This window comes from Tachysurus vachellii, chromosome 2 (genome assembly GCF_030014155.1).
Source record: "Tachysurus vachellii isolate PV-2020 chromosome 2, HZAU_Pvac_v1, whole genome shotgun sequence".
Lineage (NCBI taxonomy): Eukaryota > Metazoa > Chordata > Actinopteri > Siluriformes > Bagridae > Tachysurus > Tachysurus vachellii.
In genome coordinates, this window is record NC_083461.1 from 5,308,489 (window position 1) to 5,325,570 (window position 17,082).

The 17,082-nt window shown below is 40.5% G+C and overlaps 1 protein-coding gene across 3 annotated transcripts in view; it reads right to left on the reverse strand.

Moving 5' to 3' along the window:
* LOC132862518 (caskin-2-like) overlaps positions 1-17,082 on the reverse strand; it is a 62,867-nt gene that overhangs the window by 21,817 nt on the left and 23,968 nt on the right. For 2 of the 3 annotated variants that reach the window (XM_060894569.1, XM_060894562.1), the window contains exons 4-10: positions 15,975-16,072; positions 10,543-10,688; positions 9,087-9,182; positions 6,311-6,423; positions 3,555-3,663; positions 3,333-3,441; positions 1,554-1,648 (exon numbers count right to left, since the gene is read on the reverse strand). In XM_060894569.1, coding sequence (XP_060750552.1) covers positions 1,554-1,648; positions 3,333-3,441; positions 3,555-3,663; positions 6,311-6,423; positions 9,087-9,182; positions 10,543-10,688; positions 15,975-16,072 — 766 coding nt within the window. The remainder of the gene's footprint in view (positions 1-1,553; positions 1,649-3,332; positions 3,442-3,554; positions 3,664-6,310; positions 6,424-9,086; positions 9,183-10,542; positions 10,689-15,974; positions 16,073-17,082) is intronic. The other variant, XM_060894579.1, reaches the window with a different exon arrangement.

Sequence of the window (17,082 nt, forward strand, 5' to 3'; positions counted from 1 at the left end):
CAAACAGGTAACGTTCTGACGACATCCGGTGGCAAATAAAACTGTGCTGTTGGAGATAATGGTACCAGCCCCTGGAGTTGATTCATTTCTAACATCACATCCAGAAGATTTTTATTTCTCTTACACCACAGTGGTTTAGTATTTGTTAAAGAACGACATCTTTGTAGTTATGTTTAATGCTGATCCCTAAAACTAGTCCGTTCCTGAAGTGTTACCGAGAACCCACAGATCCGTCCATCGTTTGGTGACAAACTCATAGCTACGCTGGAGACTCCTTCTATGAATGCTGAATACATTTTTGGAGGATGAGGTATCCTAGTGGTTAAGTTGTTGTACTACATATTGGATCCCAGGTCCACCAAGCTACCACTGCTGGGCCCTCAGTTGCTCAGTTGTCACAGCTAAGTCGCTCTGGATGAGGGCCTTCAGTGTCAACACTTTACAATGATCATTTCTAAAGCGATAAATGTTACACTTCCCATCGTGTAACAGACTTCAGGACAGGAATCCTTTTGTTTCCTGTCTTGTTAACGTCAGGTTATTTCTCAACAACTGAACTGAACTGTACTGAGCACAACATACACACGCACATCATCTGTATGGACTGCACAGACCTACACCGAACACACACACTTCTAATATACACCCATCAACTTGTTTACATGCTGCTTACATTCATTAAACTGTTTACATGCTGTTTTGCACACTTTTTTTTTTTTTTACTTTTTTGCTCTTTGCACACACTGTCTAACATTGCAGTCGTTTTGCACATACTGAACAATATTTCAGTCGTTTTGCACATACTGTACAATATCTCAGTTGTTTGCTGTTTTTGCACAAATCCTATACACTATCTCAGGGAACCTGCTGCTAAGAGTCTGTGTTCATTCTAGTATTACTGCATGCAATATTGTCTGAACTTACAGTATTTACGCTGGTCGGCGCCGTTTCTGTTTATTGTCTTTTGTGTATTGTCTTTTTTGTGTTTTTTTTATTGTCTTGTAACTTTTCGTCTGCACTGTCTTTTGTCCTGCACTGTCTTGTTTGTCTTGTCCCACACTGTTTGCACCAGGTTGCACAGATGCACTTTATGTATCTAGGACTAACTTACTAAGTCCTTAGCCATGTCTGTATGTTATGTAGCACCTTGGTCCTGGAGAAACGTCTCATTTCACTGTGTACTGCAACAGCTATATACGGTTGTAATGACGATAAAAGCTACTTGACTTGACTTGAAGTGAAACTGTCAGTGATAACAGGACATCATGTGTTTTACAGACATGCCACACCACTGAACGTATGTACACATAGATTAAAAAAAAACAAAAACACTTTTGTCAACTTTTCAGTTGACAATTTGCTGTGGTATAAAAGAAAAGAGGGAAAAAAAAAACAAAACACACACTTCATGACGTGTTATTGGCTTAGAACAGCACACTTTATATGTCTATTGAGATGTGGAAGGCTTTGAGCCACATGATGTCAGAAGGATAATTTGGAGATAAAAAGCAGAAAAAAAAAATGTTTGCTGCTGAAATTTATTCGGCGCTTACCATGATGACGTCTCCGGCCCGTATGTTCAGAGCTGTAGGGTCGTGGAGGTTCCAGTAGTCTTTCAGTGCTCTGACCTGCATTGCTCCCGAGGCTTCTAACACACACACACACACACACCATTAAAGGCCCCATATAGATTCCAATAGATGTTATTCTAAATGATTAGCTGCTGCAAATTCAGCAATATTTTGAGCAAAACAAATAGTTTTCATTGCAAATGTTGATGGATTGCACTGCCTTCGTTTTCTTGTTACTACACCACCAATATTTAAACACGGTAAGTGTTTGTGCCTGGGGCATTAACACAGGGCTCTTTGTAAAAGCCCTGTGGGGATTAAAGAGGTAAATTAGAGCATCAGCTTCAATAACACACTGAATGAATGATGGGAGGCAAATGATTGAAATTCTTCCACACAATCTTTTTTTTTTTTTTTTTTTTTAAATACATTATAGTTCCGAGGTAATGAGTTGAAGGTTGTGGTTGTAGAAGTCGTGTGTTACTGTGACAAAAATCTGTTGAAAATACAGCTGAACTAGCGGCACTAATTGAAATGACCATGTGGGCGTGGCCTAATATTTATTCTTAGGGTCCCATTCGATTATTCAACTGGGAAAAAAAAAAAACAAGTGCGGAATGTTGCATTTCATGCGCTAAACCAGTGTTACTCATTGCACGGCTCGCGAGCCTCCTGCGGCTCGCCAAGCTTTAATATGCGGCTCGCATGGCAGTAAATAATACGATGATATGATCATGTGGTTAAAATTTAGTTTTCATTTAAATAACATTAAAAACAATCAGGGAAGCATAGAAAAACGAATGTGCTCTATTACAAATAATAATGTATATTTATATATATTATTTGACTCGTCACTGACTCACTGCGTTCTGCGCAATAGCCAGTTTTTTGCGTCCTGCCAGAAGCTAGTTTGTGTTTCATGCTAGTTAACAACTTGTGTTTACTGTACACACGGACTAAAAAAATGGATCGATTTCTTATCAAACAATCCCGCGCACAAAATGAACAGCAACAAAGCAATGTGACAGTGACAAAAGAGGTAACTGATGGGGAGCATGCGTCATCCGCAACTCGAGTAATTATTGTATTGCAATATTGTACATTGTATTTAAGCAGATAAGCTATTTAAGACTGAATAACTTGGCATACTTTGCGGTGAAAGTGGCTCTCCTATTGACTTTGTCCTATCAGTGTGGCTCACATGAAAAAAATAGTGAAGACCACTGCGCTAAACACTTGCACTTTTCTTACGTAGTGGAAAGGGGCGGGGCTACCAGGTCGCTGATGCTGGATGAGAAAATGTTTTCAAGATGGCCGACGACACTCCGATGGATGAAACCATCTGACTGGGAAACGGCTTATACATCCGGGTAGTTAAAAAAAGTCAATTAGCCGTCCAATCGAGAGGATACGATGGTTCTAACATTCATACTCTAGACACTAGGGTACATCGAGTATAGTGTAAGTGTGTGCAGTGTGTCATTTGGGTGAAGTCTGAGTCCATAATCTGAGCACATAATATAGACTGAATTGCAGATTTTTACATTCACTCGCTACATCATTGACTCAGAACTGCACTTATGAATAGATTAGAATGTTGTATTGTTCCTCTACTGCAAATTACCTAAGAAAATTCACATTTATAAAAAAATGATGCCAAGATTGTGAAAATGCAGGAATCTGCAACTAAGTGACAGACTGGAGCCAGCAGCCAATCAGAGGCTAGAGACAGAAAGAAACAGGAAGCGTGAAGCCTCTGACCTCGGAGCAGTTGTTTGATGTCTTTGCTGGCGTGCGACGTGGTGAACTGGTTCACGATGTCCAGGGCCGTTTGGTTATACGTGTTCCTGATGTTCACGTCAATTCCAGCCTACAGAATAAGATCATGAACAGCCAGAGTTGTGCAATTATGGTTTAAAATTGGTTCAATTAGGTTCTCTTCAGTGAATGAACGTCTCCGTTTGATAACGTCACAATTCTTACGTCCAGTAGCAGCTTGACGATGTCGGTTTTGCCGTAGAGCGCCGCCTCGTGAAGCGCCGTTCCAGCCTTTGTGGTTCTGTTGATATCGATTCCCGCTTTCAAGAGCAGCCTTGTGAGAGTTGTGAGAGATCACAAAATAAGATCAGCATTTTATTCTTTTTAGCGCACAGGCTTTTCTTTTTTGCATGCTTTTGGCATGTAGCGTGTAACCTGAGCTTGTTTCTCTGGGAAATGACTCGACCGCGGAATATTTGTAAAAGGAAGTACGCCTTGATTATCGCTAATGAACTCTGCTGTGGGTTCTGACACACAACTCCCTATCCCATGTCGTCTCGTATCTTAATTCAATTTCAAATAAACAGCTGAGGACCAGCACGTATGCCCACACACACACACACACACACACACACACACACACACAAACAATAACTCCAAGGGAAGGGACGTGTAGACACATGGATATAATTACGTACAGGTCTCAGGTATCAGAGATGTTCAGTGTGTGTTACACATCTACACAGCTGTGTGGAGAGTGAGAAGTAAAAAAGAAATAAAAAGAGCCAGGAACGAAAAATTAGACCTCGTGAAACTCCCACACCAGCAAATATGTTCCTAATCCAGAGGAGTACCAACGTTCTGCTCCAAACATTCCAGCTGTGTTCATCTGCAGTATGGCATCAGATACACGGTCTCCAGGCAGACAGCTGCTAATCAACTAATCTTTAAGGAAACTTTACTAAAAATTGCTCAGCTAGCAGGAAAAAAAAAACATTTGAAGCTCCGAACACTCAGAAGCACGCCATATAGATTTCCATATAATTCATAATGTCTAAATTTCTTTGCATATTAAATCGTTTCTTAATGAGCATCAGCGTCAACATTATTCATTTTGACACTATAAAGTCAATTTTTTTTTTTTTGGCTAAATCATCGTTTATTTTCGTCTTTGACCATTTTCAGCCCAATAGAAATTCATTCATTCATTTTCTACCGCTTATCTCAGGCGTCATTGGGCATCAAGGCAGGATACACCCTGGACGGAGTGCCAACCCATCACAGGGCACACACACACTCTCATTCACTCACACAATCACACACTACGGACAATCTTCCAGAGATGCCAATCAACCTACCATGCATGTCTTTGGACCGGGGGAGGAAACCGGAGTACCCGGAGGAAACCCCCGAGGCACAGGGAGAACATGTAAACTCCACACACACAAGGTGGAGGTGGGAATCGAACCCCCAACCCTGGAGGTGTGAGGTGAACGTGCTAACCACTAAGCCACCGTGCTCCCTCAATAGAAATTCTTTCACATTAATAAATTCAAAACATTACTTAACAACTATTCGCCTTGACAGGAAGTGAAGGAGCCAACACTGTAGACTCAGTGGAAAGGGGGCGGGGCTACAATTGTTTAAAGCATAATTTCTGGTCTCTGACTAGGAGCAACATAAATAAAACGCCGCTTCACCTGGGAATTCCTACTCTGGATCTCTGGACGCTCGTCTCAGCTCAGTAAGTCACTTAAGGTGTACTGAACTGAAAAAAAAAAAAGCAGTGGACCTGGGAACTGAACTCACGACCTTCCGATCATTAGTCCGACTCCTTAACCACAAGGCTACCACGTCCCCACATGATTATAGACATGTCTAGGAGTTTAAAAGAGGAATCCTGGGTTTGAGATTTCAGCAAAAAAAAAGATAATAAAATAAAAAAGAAATTGGGGCAAAAAAAAAAAAAAAAAACGCAGCTAAATCAATCACAAAAACACTGAGAGCCAGCGTTGAGCTCTTGAGAAAAGCCGTCAGCTAGATGTAACAGCACCATGATTATGCACTAAATCTCTGCAAAAAAGAAATGAAATGCAAATGTAAGCATGTCTTCCTCTAAGCAGAGCTCTGCTGATTCAGTACAACGCTTTAAATGCTGAAGATTTCTGAGCCCGAGCCTGCTCTCAAACTCCGCACTGCTTTCTGAACGGATTAAAGACATTCAGGGGAAAGAAAAAAAAAAAAGAAAAAGCATTTAAAAACCCACATTAGGACTATTTGTTCCACAGAGATTGGTGTTTTGCTTCGTTTCAGATGTTCAGTGGTTTGATGTAGAAAAGGAAGCAGACAAAAAAAAAAGAGGTGGTGTTGATATTATCCATAAATTTCCATGTTTATCCATTGGAATTCCAAGAAAGTAGTTCAGAATGATGCTTTTTATTATTATTATTATTATTATTATTATTATTACGTTGTCTCTCATTCGTGAAGCGCCGTTGCAGCTTTGCCGGGTCTGTTGATATCGGCTGAGCTTTGAGAAGCGAGGAAAGGCGGGAATGGGAGATGGGGGATGGTTAAAGCGTTTGGGAATGTGGGAATGAGCTTTCATAAAAGGAAAGCAGTGGAGCAGTGTGACGGCGGAGCAGCTGACTGGCCGGAGAAAGCCAATCTGTCTTCACTCCTACACCATGTCAACACTCCTAGACATATCCCACACAGTGTTGATGAGAATGGTCCAACACACACACACGCAGATATATACACACAGAATGAATTCAGTCAACTGTGTGCTCAATCAACACTCCCCTGTCTCAACACTTCACTTCCTTTACAAACACACGTCTGACATGAACAAGAGGACTACACACACCTGCGTTTAAAAAAGACTCTCAAACACACTCACACACACATACACACATCGTGATGAGGCACACAGAGGAAACTGGGTAAAGAAAGTGAAGGAAGAAGAAGAAGAAAAAGACCTGATGATGTCTTTGTGGCCGTTGCGGGCAGCAAGGTGCAGGGGGGTGTTGTCTCTCCCGTTGCCCTCCAGAAGAGCCACCACCATGTTACTGTTCAACAGGAGCTGCACCACCTGAAACACACACACACACACACAAATTAAACAACAAACAGAAATTTCAATAAACAAACTTTTCAGGACTGGACTCGAAATCTTCTGAGGTTTAAATTTTAATAATGTTTAAAAATCAGTTATTGTAAAATTCCTACGAGTCCTTATGATATCAGTAAACAAAGTCATCCTTTAGTGAACTACATTCCAATTACACTTGTCATAATTATCTTCATTTTATTTCAAACACCAAAATGCTCATAAAAAAAAAAACATTAATAATTCATCTTTTTTTTGGGTGTATACATTTTAGCGCTTTCAAAGAATTTCAATTTCAAAGAATACTAAATACTCTAAATAAACCAAATGGCCTTAAAAAAAAAACTTTTTCTTGAACATTTCTTTAAGCGTCATCGATTCCTAATTATACAGTCGACCGTTTTGCTTCTAAAATCGGCTGAGCCACGCTGTAAGCTGTTGTTATCCTCCCTCCATGCACGCATGTCCACATCACAATGACTCAATACTGTATTAACACATCGGGTTTTAAACCAATAAACCTGAAGCCATTGTTCTGTCTATAGAATACACTAATCTTTGCCTGCTATGTTGCTTAGCAACCTGAAAACTACAGTGTGTGCTGGAAGCATTGACGCATTGTTTATTGGGAAAATTGTTAAACCCCAAGGTTTTATTTTAACAACACACTTAGCCATGATACGACCGCTGTAACACACGCCCTTTACACTCTTAAAAATGTTGAACCCTTGAGGTTTATTTTGGTTCTCTCTGTGGTGGAAGCCTTGAAGTTTCTCTGAAGAAACCTACAATAAAATGTTCTCAGATCCAGAAGGAATCCAATTAACCCTAAAAGAACCCTTGAGGAACCTTTTTTTTTAAGAAAAAGAATGGATAAATTGTGTTGTGTGATACAATCTCCAAATTATTTTACTCTCACTCACTCACTCACTCATATTCTACCGCTTATCCGAACTACCTCGGGTCACGGGGAGCCTGTGCCAAGCGTCATCGGGCATCGAGGCAGGATACACCCTGGACGGAGTGCCAACCCATCGCAGGGCACACACACACACTCTCATTCACTCACGCACTCACACACTACAGACAATTTTCCAGAGATGCCAATAAACCTACCATGCATGTCTTTGGACCAGGGGAGGAAACCGGAGTACCCGGAGGAAACCCCCGAGGCACGGGGAGAACATGCAAACTCCACACACACAAGGCAGAGACGGGAATCGAACCCCCAACCCTGGAGATGTGAGGCGAACGTGCTAACCACTAAGCCACCGTGCCCCCAGATTATTTTAAATATTTTTCATCTGGAACTTGTTGAAACGTTAACAGTCTTGCTTCCACACTCATAACAGGTTCTTTAAGGGTTCTCTGACGGTTCCCCAACTCGTTCCTCTCCATAATGCATGTTCAGCGTAGAACCTTTATCAGGATTAAAGAGCAAAACTTCATCAAATTGTACTGATGTAGTTAATGATGTGTGTGTGACCCCGAACCATCGGGTTCTTCGGTTCGCCTGAATTGTGTTACGTTTCAGCTGGTACGAAGCTTCCAACAGAGTCTGCATCGGGGTGCACAAAAAAAAACAGACCCTCAGACTTCCTCTGTGTAGCATGTATATTCCCTAGAGCGAAAGATTAAACAGAAATAGAACTAGCCTACCCAGGCAAATCTAGATTAAAATGAAATAAAGACTTCAAACCGCAGCTTATACACAAGAAGAGCAGTGAAAGCCTCAGTGAAAGCCTTTCACATGCCGTCAGGCCTCCGCAGACAGCTGCTGTAACCACTTAACTGAAACTTCCCGACCTCGGATTACACAATGCAGTGAATCTGTACTGAAATATCGCGCATGCAAAGTATTCAGGCTTCATTTCCCCAGCAGCTGGTGGCTGATATGGATATATATCATAATGAAATCATGTGAGAGCATTACTCTGGATGTGTTACGCTAGATAATGACAGGTTTTTTGTTTTTTTTTTTAAAAACAAAGTTGTTTACTTGCTGTTTAAGGGACAAAAACAAAGGAAAATGAGAGAAACTTGTAACTAGTATTCATTCATTCATTCATTCTACCCCTTATCCGAACTATCGCAGGCTTCATTGGGCATCAAGGCAGGACACACCCTGGACGAAGTGCCAACCCATCACAGGGCACACACACACTCATTCACTCACGCAATCACAATTTTCCAGAGATGCCAATCAACCTACCATGTATGTCTTTGGACCGGGGGAGGAAACCGGAGTACCCGGAGGAAACCCCCGAGGCACGGGGAGAACATGCAAACTCCACACACACAAGGTGGAGGTGGGAATCGAACCCCCAACCCTGGAGGTGTGAGGCTAACGTGCTAACCACTAAGCCACCGTGCCCCCCTTTTAGAAACCATTTTCATGTTAAAAGTATTGCTTATTTAAAACGTTTAATTAAATGCAACCACATAAATACTGTATACTAAACTTTTGGGGAAAAGAATCTTCAATAGTAATAATACATGTCATACATGTCATTCCTGACGTTCCCAGATATTATATTTTGGATATTTATGGTTCATCCCACAGAAAGGGAACTGCTTGGTTCCTACATAGAGGAACTCTGAAAGGGTCTAGGTTTAATTCTCTTTGCTTAAATTACTTAACATACCTTTAGCCTGCCGAACTCACAGGCCAGGTCCAGTGGGGTCTTCTTGGCCTTGTTGACCGTACAGGCGTTGGACTGGTGCTGGAGAAGCATCTCGGACTAGGCATAGAGACGGACAGGGAAAAAAAAAAAACGACATTTAGCAGAGGATCTTTCACAACACGCATCAGGTTTCTACGATCACACGGTGAAAGATGTCCTGCTGAAATGTCCTTTGGCAAAAAAAAAAAAAATACATTGATTCTTTCTTTCAGAGATGTATGCCGACATATTGTGATCAGCGTATCATCTTACACGCTTTGTGAGAAAGTCCGGCACTCGGGAGAAAGCTAACACTCGGGGTGTTTTGTATGTGAAGCAGCCATTGTACACCTAGTTTTGGGTGCTAGTTCAAAAAGCTATTGTTCAGAAACAATGACCAGTAGCGTAACGCCATCAGGACTGAGGACATTTCTTAAGCCTTGAGCATGTGAGGACATGTCTCATTTTCCATTTTGTTTTCTCTTCCTCCTTCACCACAGGCTACAACAACCATCTTTACTCTTTGCTGTTTCGTGTCTCCTAAAAAAAAATAAAAAGCTACACCGTTGTCCTCAAGATGTAATCCGTCATCTTTATAAGCCAAGATAGGAAAAACCCCACTGCATAAACAACATGACTTACTTTTTCTATGTGTACAAATTTCCACCACAATGCAGCTGAAGGCTTGATGGAGTTAGACACAAACGATAACTTTCCTTTAATACATGTAACTATAAAAATATAAAAAAAGTATGACCTGTTGTTCATTATTAAATTTAACATCTGTACAATAATCACTAACAAATTGCTGTGGTATAAGAAAAAAACTTTAAATCATGATTTTATTGGAAAATAATGAACAGGGTGGGAACAATAACTGATTTGTGATGAGCTACATCACACCACACCATCACTGATGATTCTGATATACAACACTGGGTCATGGAGTGTAACTTATTACATACGTGATTGTAATGTGGCGTTATAAGATGATCCTTCCTTAGGAAAAAAAAAAAAAAAAAAGTGTATTATTTTGATCATGTTTAAGTGTAGTTTCTTTAAGCATAAACAAAATTCAGCTGGTATTAGACATCTGGTCATCTACGCCCTACATCTCGTGTAATCCAACTCAACTCATCACCAAGTGTCAATCAAACGAGCCACAACGAGGCTATGATGTAACCATGATCTAGGGGCGTGGCTTATTTCATTGACATCTGGTCAAAATGTGTCATAGCAGCAGAAATTTATGTTTCTCTTTGAATCGAAAACTAATAATACACTTAATTTGCAAGCGTAAAATGACAAAACCTTGAATTAAATGAAGATGCTGGGAATAATTTTGTTTACTCCTCCTGCAGTAACTTCTCATCGTGCAGCTTTAATCGAGTCTTCTTGTCCCTTCATTACCGTTGGACACTTCGAGTGCAGCACTTACCACTTCGTAGTGTCCGTACTGAGCAGCCAGGTGCAGAGGAATTTGTCCGTCCTGTGACGCTCCGTTAACAGACGCTCCAGCTCTCAGCAGCATCAGCACAGAATCAGCCTTTCCCTGCCAGGAAGCGTAGTGGAGCGGTCGCATTCCTACGACGAGCATACGGCATGTTAGATCTCCGGAAACATCCGTCCCAATTCTAATTTTAAGTCCTGAGCACTGGCACTGACCGTATATGATAAATGTATTATTTATATACCTTATTATTGCATAATGCACCATCCGTGTTTATACATCTCAGTTTGTAGTTTAACAATTCTATTGTTAAATCACTATTTATTTATACACATAGTATTGTTTGCAATTCTGGTTATATGCTAATTGCATTCAATTGGCCCTGTACTTGTTCTCTGTGCAATGGCAATAATACTGAATTGAATCAAATCTAATCTAATTGACCTGATATCTTAATAGTGACTATACAAGAGTCTATTGTTTAGCTGTATGAATCATTACGCATACTGTAACTCATAAGACTTGTCTTATTTAACCTCAATTAAGTTTCACCAACAAAGTGAACAAACCGATGGATGGATGGATGGATGGATGGAGGGATGGATGGAAGGATGGATGGAGGGATGGATGGATGATTTATCAATCCCACAGGAAATTCAAGCATACAATAGCAACAAATAGAGAATCACAATCACAGCCACCACCACCCCGCTATCCAAACATGTGCAAATGAGGTCATTTTTCTTGTGTATTATGATTTGTTGTTTCAGTATACAGGGAGTGCAGAATTATTAGGCAAATGAGTATTTTGACCACATCATCCTCTTTATGCATGTTGTCTTACTCCAAGCTGTATAGGCTCGAAAGCCTACAACCAATTAAGCATATTAGGTGATGTGCATCTCTGTAATGAGAAGGGGTGTGGTCTAATGACATCTACACCCTATATCAGGTGTGCATAATTATTAGGCAACTTCCTTTCCTTTGGCAAAATGGGTCAAAAGAAGGACTTGACAGGCTCCGAAAAGTCAAAAATAGTGAGATATCTTGCAGAGGGATGCAGCACTCTTAAAATTGCCAAGCTTCTGAAGCGTGATCATCGAACAATCAAGCGTTTCATTCAAAATAGTCAACAGGGTCGCAAGAAGCGTGTGGAAAAACCAAGGCGCAAAATAACTGCCCATGAACTGAGAAAAGTCAAGCGTGCAGCTGCCAAGATGCCACTTGCCACCAGTTTTGCCATATTTCAGAGCTGCAACATCACTGGAGTGCCCAAAAGCACAAGGTGTGCAATACTCAGAGACATGGCCAAGGTAAGAAAGGCTGAAAAACGACCACCACTGAACAAGACACACAAGCTGAAACGTCAAGACTGGGCCAAGAAATATCTGAAGACTGATTTTTCTAAGGTTTTATGGACTGATGAAATGAGAGTGAGTCTTGATGGGCCAGATGGATGGGCTCGTGGTTGGATCGGTAAAGGGCAGAGAGCTCCAGTCCGACTGAGACGCCAGCAAGGTGGAGGTGGAGTACTGGTTTGGGCTGGTATCATCAAAGATGAGCTTGTGGGGCCTTTTCGGGTTGAGGATGGGGTCAAGCTCAACTCCCAGTCCTACTGCCAGTTTCTGGAAGACACCTTCTTCAAGCAGTGGTACAGGAAGAAGTCTGCATCCTTCAAGAAAAACATGATTTTCATGCAGGACAATGCTCCATCACACGCGTCCAAGTACTCCACAGCGTGGCTGGCAAGAAAGGGTCTAAAAGAAGAAAAACTAATGACATGGCCTCCTTGTTCACCTGATCTGAACCCCATAGAGAACCTGTGGTCCATCATCAAATGTGAGATTTACAAGGAGGGAAAACAGTACACCTCTCTGAAGAGTGTCTGGGAGGCTGTGGTTGCTGCTGCACGCAATGTTGACGGTGAACAGATCAAAACACTGACAGAATCCATGGATGGCAGGCTTTTGAGTGTCCTTGCAAAGAAAGGTGGCTATATTGGTCACTGATTTGTTTTTGTTTTGTTTTTGAATGTCAGAAATGTATATTAGTGAATGTTGAGATGTAATATTGGTTTCACTGGTGAAAATAAATAATTGAAATGGGTATATATTTGTTTTTTGTTAAGTTGCCTAATAATTATGCACAGTAATAGTCACCTGCACACACAGATATCCTCCTAAAATAGCTAAAACTACAAACAAACTAAAAACTACTTCCAAAAATATTCAGCTTTGCTATTAATGAGTTTTTTGGGTTCATTGAGAACATGGTTGTTGTTCAATAATAAAATTAATCCTCAAAAATACAACTTCCCTAATAATTCTGCACTCCCTGTATGTGATGAGCTCTGCTTACATTTAGGCCACGTTCACACTGCAGGTAAAAGTGGCCCAAATCTGATTTTTTTTGGGGTCAAGTGACCAGGTCAGACTTCTTCAGGAGTAGTGTAAACACTCAAATCTAGCCCAGATCTGATTTTTTCAAATCAGATTCAGACCACTTCCATATGTGGTCCTGAATCAGACCAAATCTGATTTTTTTCCAATGTGGCCGCGGTGTGAACAATTTTCAGATTTGATGCGACTTTTACGTCAATCTACATCGACATTCGTCACAATTATGCGCCGGCGAGTACGCACACAAACGTGACTACGCCTACGCCAACTTTAGCGCAACGGCGTGCTGCGTGTGACGTCATTGTTATTGTTCGTTTGCGCATGCGGGTCAGTTCGAAACAGCAAACAGTTCACACTGGTATCTGATATAGGCCACATTTTAAAAGGTAATGTGAACAGCCAAACAAAAAAATCAGATCTGAGAAAAATATCCGAATTGAGCATTAAGACTTGCAGTGTGAACGCGGCTATAGTTTTGTTTTTGTACCTCTGTTTACTTTACCATGTGATTTTGTCCTGTCTCCTGTACTGTACTGTCGTCTTCACCTGTACGGTGTTTCAACTTGATCAGTTTAGTTATTTCTACCCTGCTGTTATTTCTACCCTGCATTTTGTTTATATTTACAGTATTTGGCAGATGTCCTTATCCAGAGCAACAGACAACGGTTCTTTTAAGTCTCGATTGATGAATACATTAACAAGGTTAAAGACTTAGGATACCATCAACCTAAAACTGTTCAGTTTGGGTTTTTTTTTTAATATACACATACAAAAAACAGGAAAAAGAGCTGGTTCAAGTGTTTCAGTAAGTGGAAGGTCTTCACCCATAGTTTGTGTGATAGGAAAATATCAGCGAGAATCAAAGGGAAGGTGTACAGGATGGTGGTGAGAACGGCCATGCTGTATGGTTTAGAGACAGTGTCACTGAAGAAGAGACAGGAGTCAGAGCTAGAGGTAGCTGAGCTGAAGATGTTGAGGTTCTCTTTGGGAGTGACAAGATTGGACAGGATTAGGAACGAGTACATCAGAGGGACAGCTCATGTTGGACGTTTGGGGGACAAAGTTATGGAGGCCAGATTAAGATGGTTTGGGCATGTTCAGAGGAGGGAGAGTGAGTATATTGGTAGGAGAATGTTGGACATGGAGCTGCCAGGCAGGAGGCAAAGAGGAAGGCCAAAGAGGAGGTATATGGATGTAATTAATGAGGATATGAAGCTAGTGGGTGCAAGTGTTGAGGATGTAGAAGATAGGGATAGGCGGAGAGAGATGATTCGCTGTGGCGACCCCTGAAGGGAAAAGCCAAAAGAAGAAGAAGAAGAAGAAGAAGAAGAAGTGACTCTAGAGAAAGTTAATTCCACCACCTCGGTGCCAGAACATAGAAGATTCGATGTATATCAACCTCTTACTCAGAGGTGGTAGGACAGTCGAGCAGTGCTGGTAGATCTGAGGGAGCGAGATACAGTGCAAGGAGTGATAAGAGCTTTGAGGTAAGAGGGAGCTGGTCCATTTTTGGCTTTGTAGGCAAGCATCAGTGTTTTGTTTCTGATTCATGCAGCTATCGGAAGCCAGTAGAGGGATCGTAGAGGTGGGAAGTTGTGTGAGAACTTGGGCAGGTTGAAAACACGTCCTGCAGCTGCATTTTGGATCATTTCCAGAGGACATATTGCGTTCATAGGAAGACCTGACAGCAGCGAGATGCAGTAGTCCAGTCTTAAAATGACAAGAGACTGAACAAATACCCGGGCAGCCTCTGTGGACAAAAAGGGCCGAATCCTTCTGATGTTGTAGAGAAGAATCTGACATGAGCGAGTCACATTAGCAGCATGCGAGGAAAAGGACAGTTGATTGTTAGAGGTTACCCCAAGGTTGCGAGATGTGACCAAAGGGAAGATCAGATTGTTGCGTAGGGATATTGAAAGATCAAGACCTGGAGATGAATCACAAGGGATGATCAGCAGTTCAGTCGTTCTAACTTACGAACTCTGAAGAAGTTTCCTGGATTGCGCTCGACAAATCACATGCTGTGTTTCACGTGTTTTCACTGATGATATCTGAGCCTTGATAAATGCTTGTGGCTGACAAGTGTAAATAGTAAAGATCCAGATGTATGCATGGCTGTGTGTTAATAATTAACTTAATAAATACTTATTCCTCAAAACACATAGTATTTACTTAAAATGACCCAAACAAAGACAGTAAGGAGCTCTGAATGATAATTATGGGAAAAAAAAATAGTGTACAAAAAATAATATCGTCGCTGTCGGGCGTAATCCTCATATCTCCAAAACCGTTATTTTTCAGGAAATACAAAAAAAAACGCCGTACCTTATCTGCAGTACACAGGGTTTAGTTCGTGTTGCAGTGGATTGTCTTGCGCTAAATTCCTGTCCTCAGACGAGCACCAGAACTAGCGGGGGTCAAGATTTTTTTTCTTTGAGCCCAGTGTTTTGAAGACATTTACCTCAGAAGACGTGTTGAATCGTTGCGACTCTTATTAAGGAGAAATATGCCGTGAAGCTCTCCCGCGGAGTGAGGAAGAGGTGGACAGTTGAAGTGTCCAATGGAGTTATGAGATTTGCGCTCAAGCTATTTTCAAGACTTTAGATTGGTTAATAACTTGTAAAAATAACAGACCCACGTGGGGACTGACCAATAGCATCGATATGTGAAAAAATATGAAATTGACCAAATTTGGACATACGAGGTATATTTATATATATATATATATATATATATATATATATATATATATATATATATATATATATATATATATAAAATTATTTCTTTGAGTCCTAATTCCATATGCATTAAAATCTTGATTATTAACGTAAAAACAGTTGTAAAAAACGTTATGAGAAATGTCATCCAAACCTTTTAGCTTTACTGTAATCACTCAATCAGGTGCTGAACTAGACTTCTTACAGTCTAATTAACATCAACTGTGAACTATTTTTAAACGCTGCAGTTCGTCCTGCACGAATAACTAAACGAGTAAGTTGCTACAGAGGAGTTTCTCACCATTGCGGTCCTTAATGTCCACTGTAGCCTGAGCGTCCAGAAGCAGAGACAGCAGGTCTGTGGTGCCTGTGAGAGCCGCGTGGTGCAGAGCCGAAAACCTGAAAAACAAAATAACATTTTAACAAATATTACAGTTTAGGGAGGGACTAAAAATCATAACAAAATCACAGACACCGCTAGAATCTCTGGAACAACAGACGGCTTGATCTCTGAGTAAAGAAGCCATTTCGGAATTCAGATAGATTCTCCATGTTTAAGCGCCTTAAAGCTTTCGAACAATAAGTCTTTACTAAAACTTTTTGTCCTCCACCCACAATGCTTTATAACTGACGACACGCGTCATTAAAACTAATAGCTGCATAATAATCCTCAGATTAAGTAGTCTTTTCCTCTGAGGAGCCAAACTCCAATTTCTTCATGCTCCAAGAGACAGAATCTGGTGAAACTGCAGTAATCTCTATAAATGCGATCAAATTTTATGCTATTTTTATTTTTTTGAATCGGAGCAATCGTATTTTACGTTTTTTTCTCGTCTCTTGACTCATAACAAAAAGATAAAAAAAAAAATTTGTAGCTTGTTGCGGCTTTATTTTGCAGGAAATTAGGTGTGCTGTTAGAGGAAAATAATCAACAACGGAGTTACTGTTACTAACCCAAAGCTCATTGTTTTACAATAACACAAACAAAAATCCTACAAAATAAATGTCAAAAATTTCAAATTGGTAAAATTTTCATAAAAATGATGTCATTCTTCTTAACCATTTCCAGCTACATTTACTGTTCCTGTTATCACTTGATATTAGTTATAAACAGTCATTCTGACATCCAGTGTTTCTTTTATGCTGAAAAATAAGGAATTAAAAACGCAGCTTATGTTAGTGAGCGTAAACTTTTCTGACATGAAGATCATTATTATTATTATAGTAGTCTCTATTGTTACTATAGAAACCTTCCTCGTTTGACCAATCAAAATGGAAAATTCAACAGTTCTTTGGTATGAACTTGATAGCGATTAAATCTATAGCACACAAATGTGTCCACGAAAAGCAGTAAATAATAAACAAATTAAATTTTAAACACATCATAGCTTAACAGCCCTGTTTCCTGT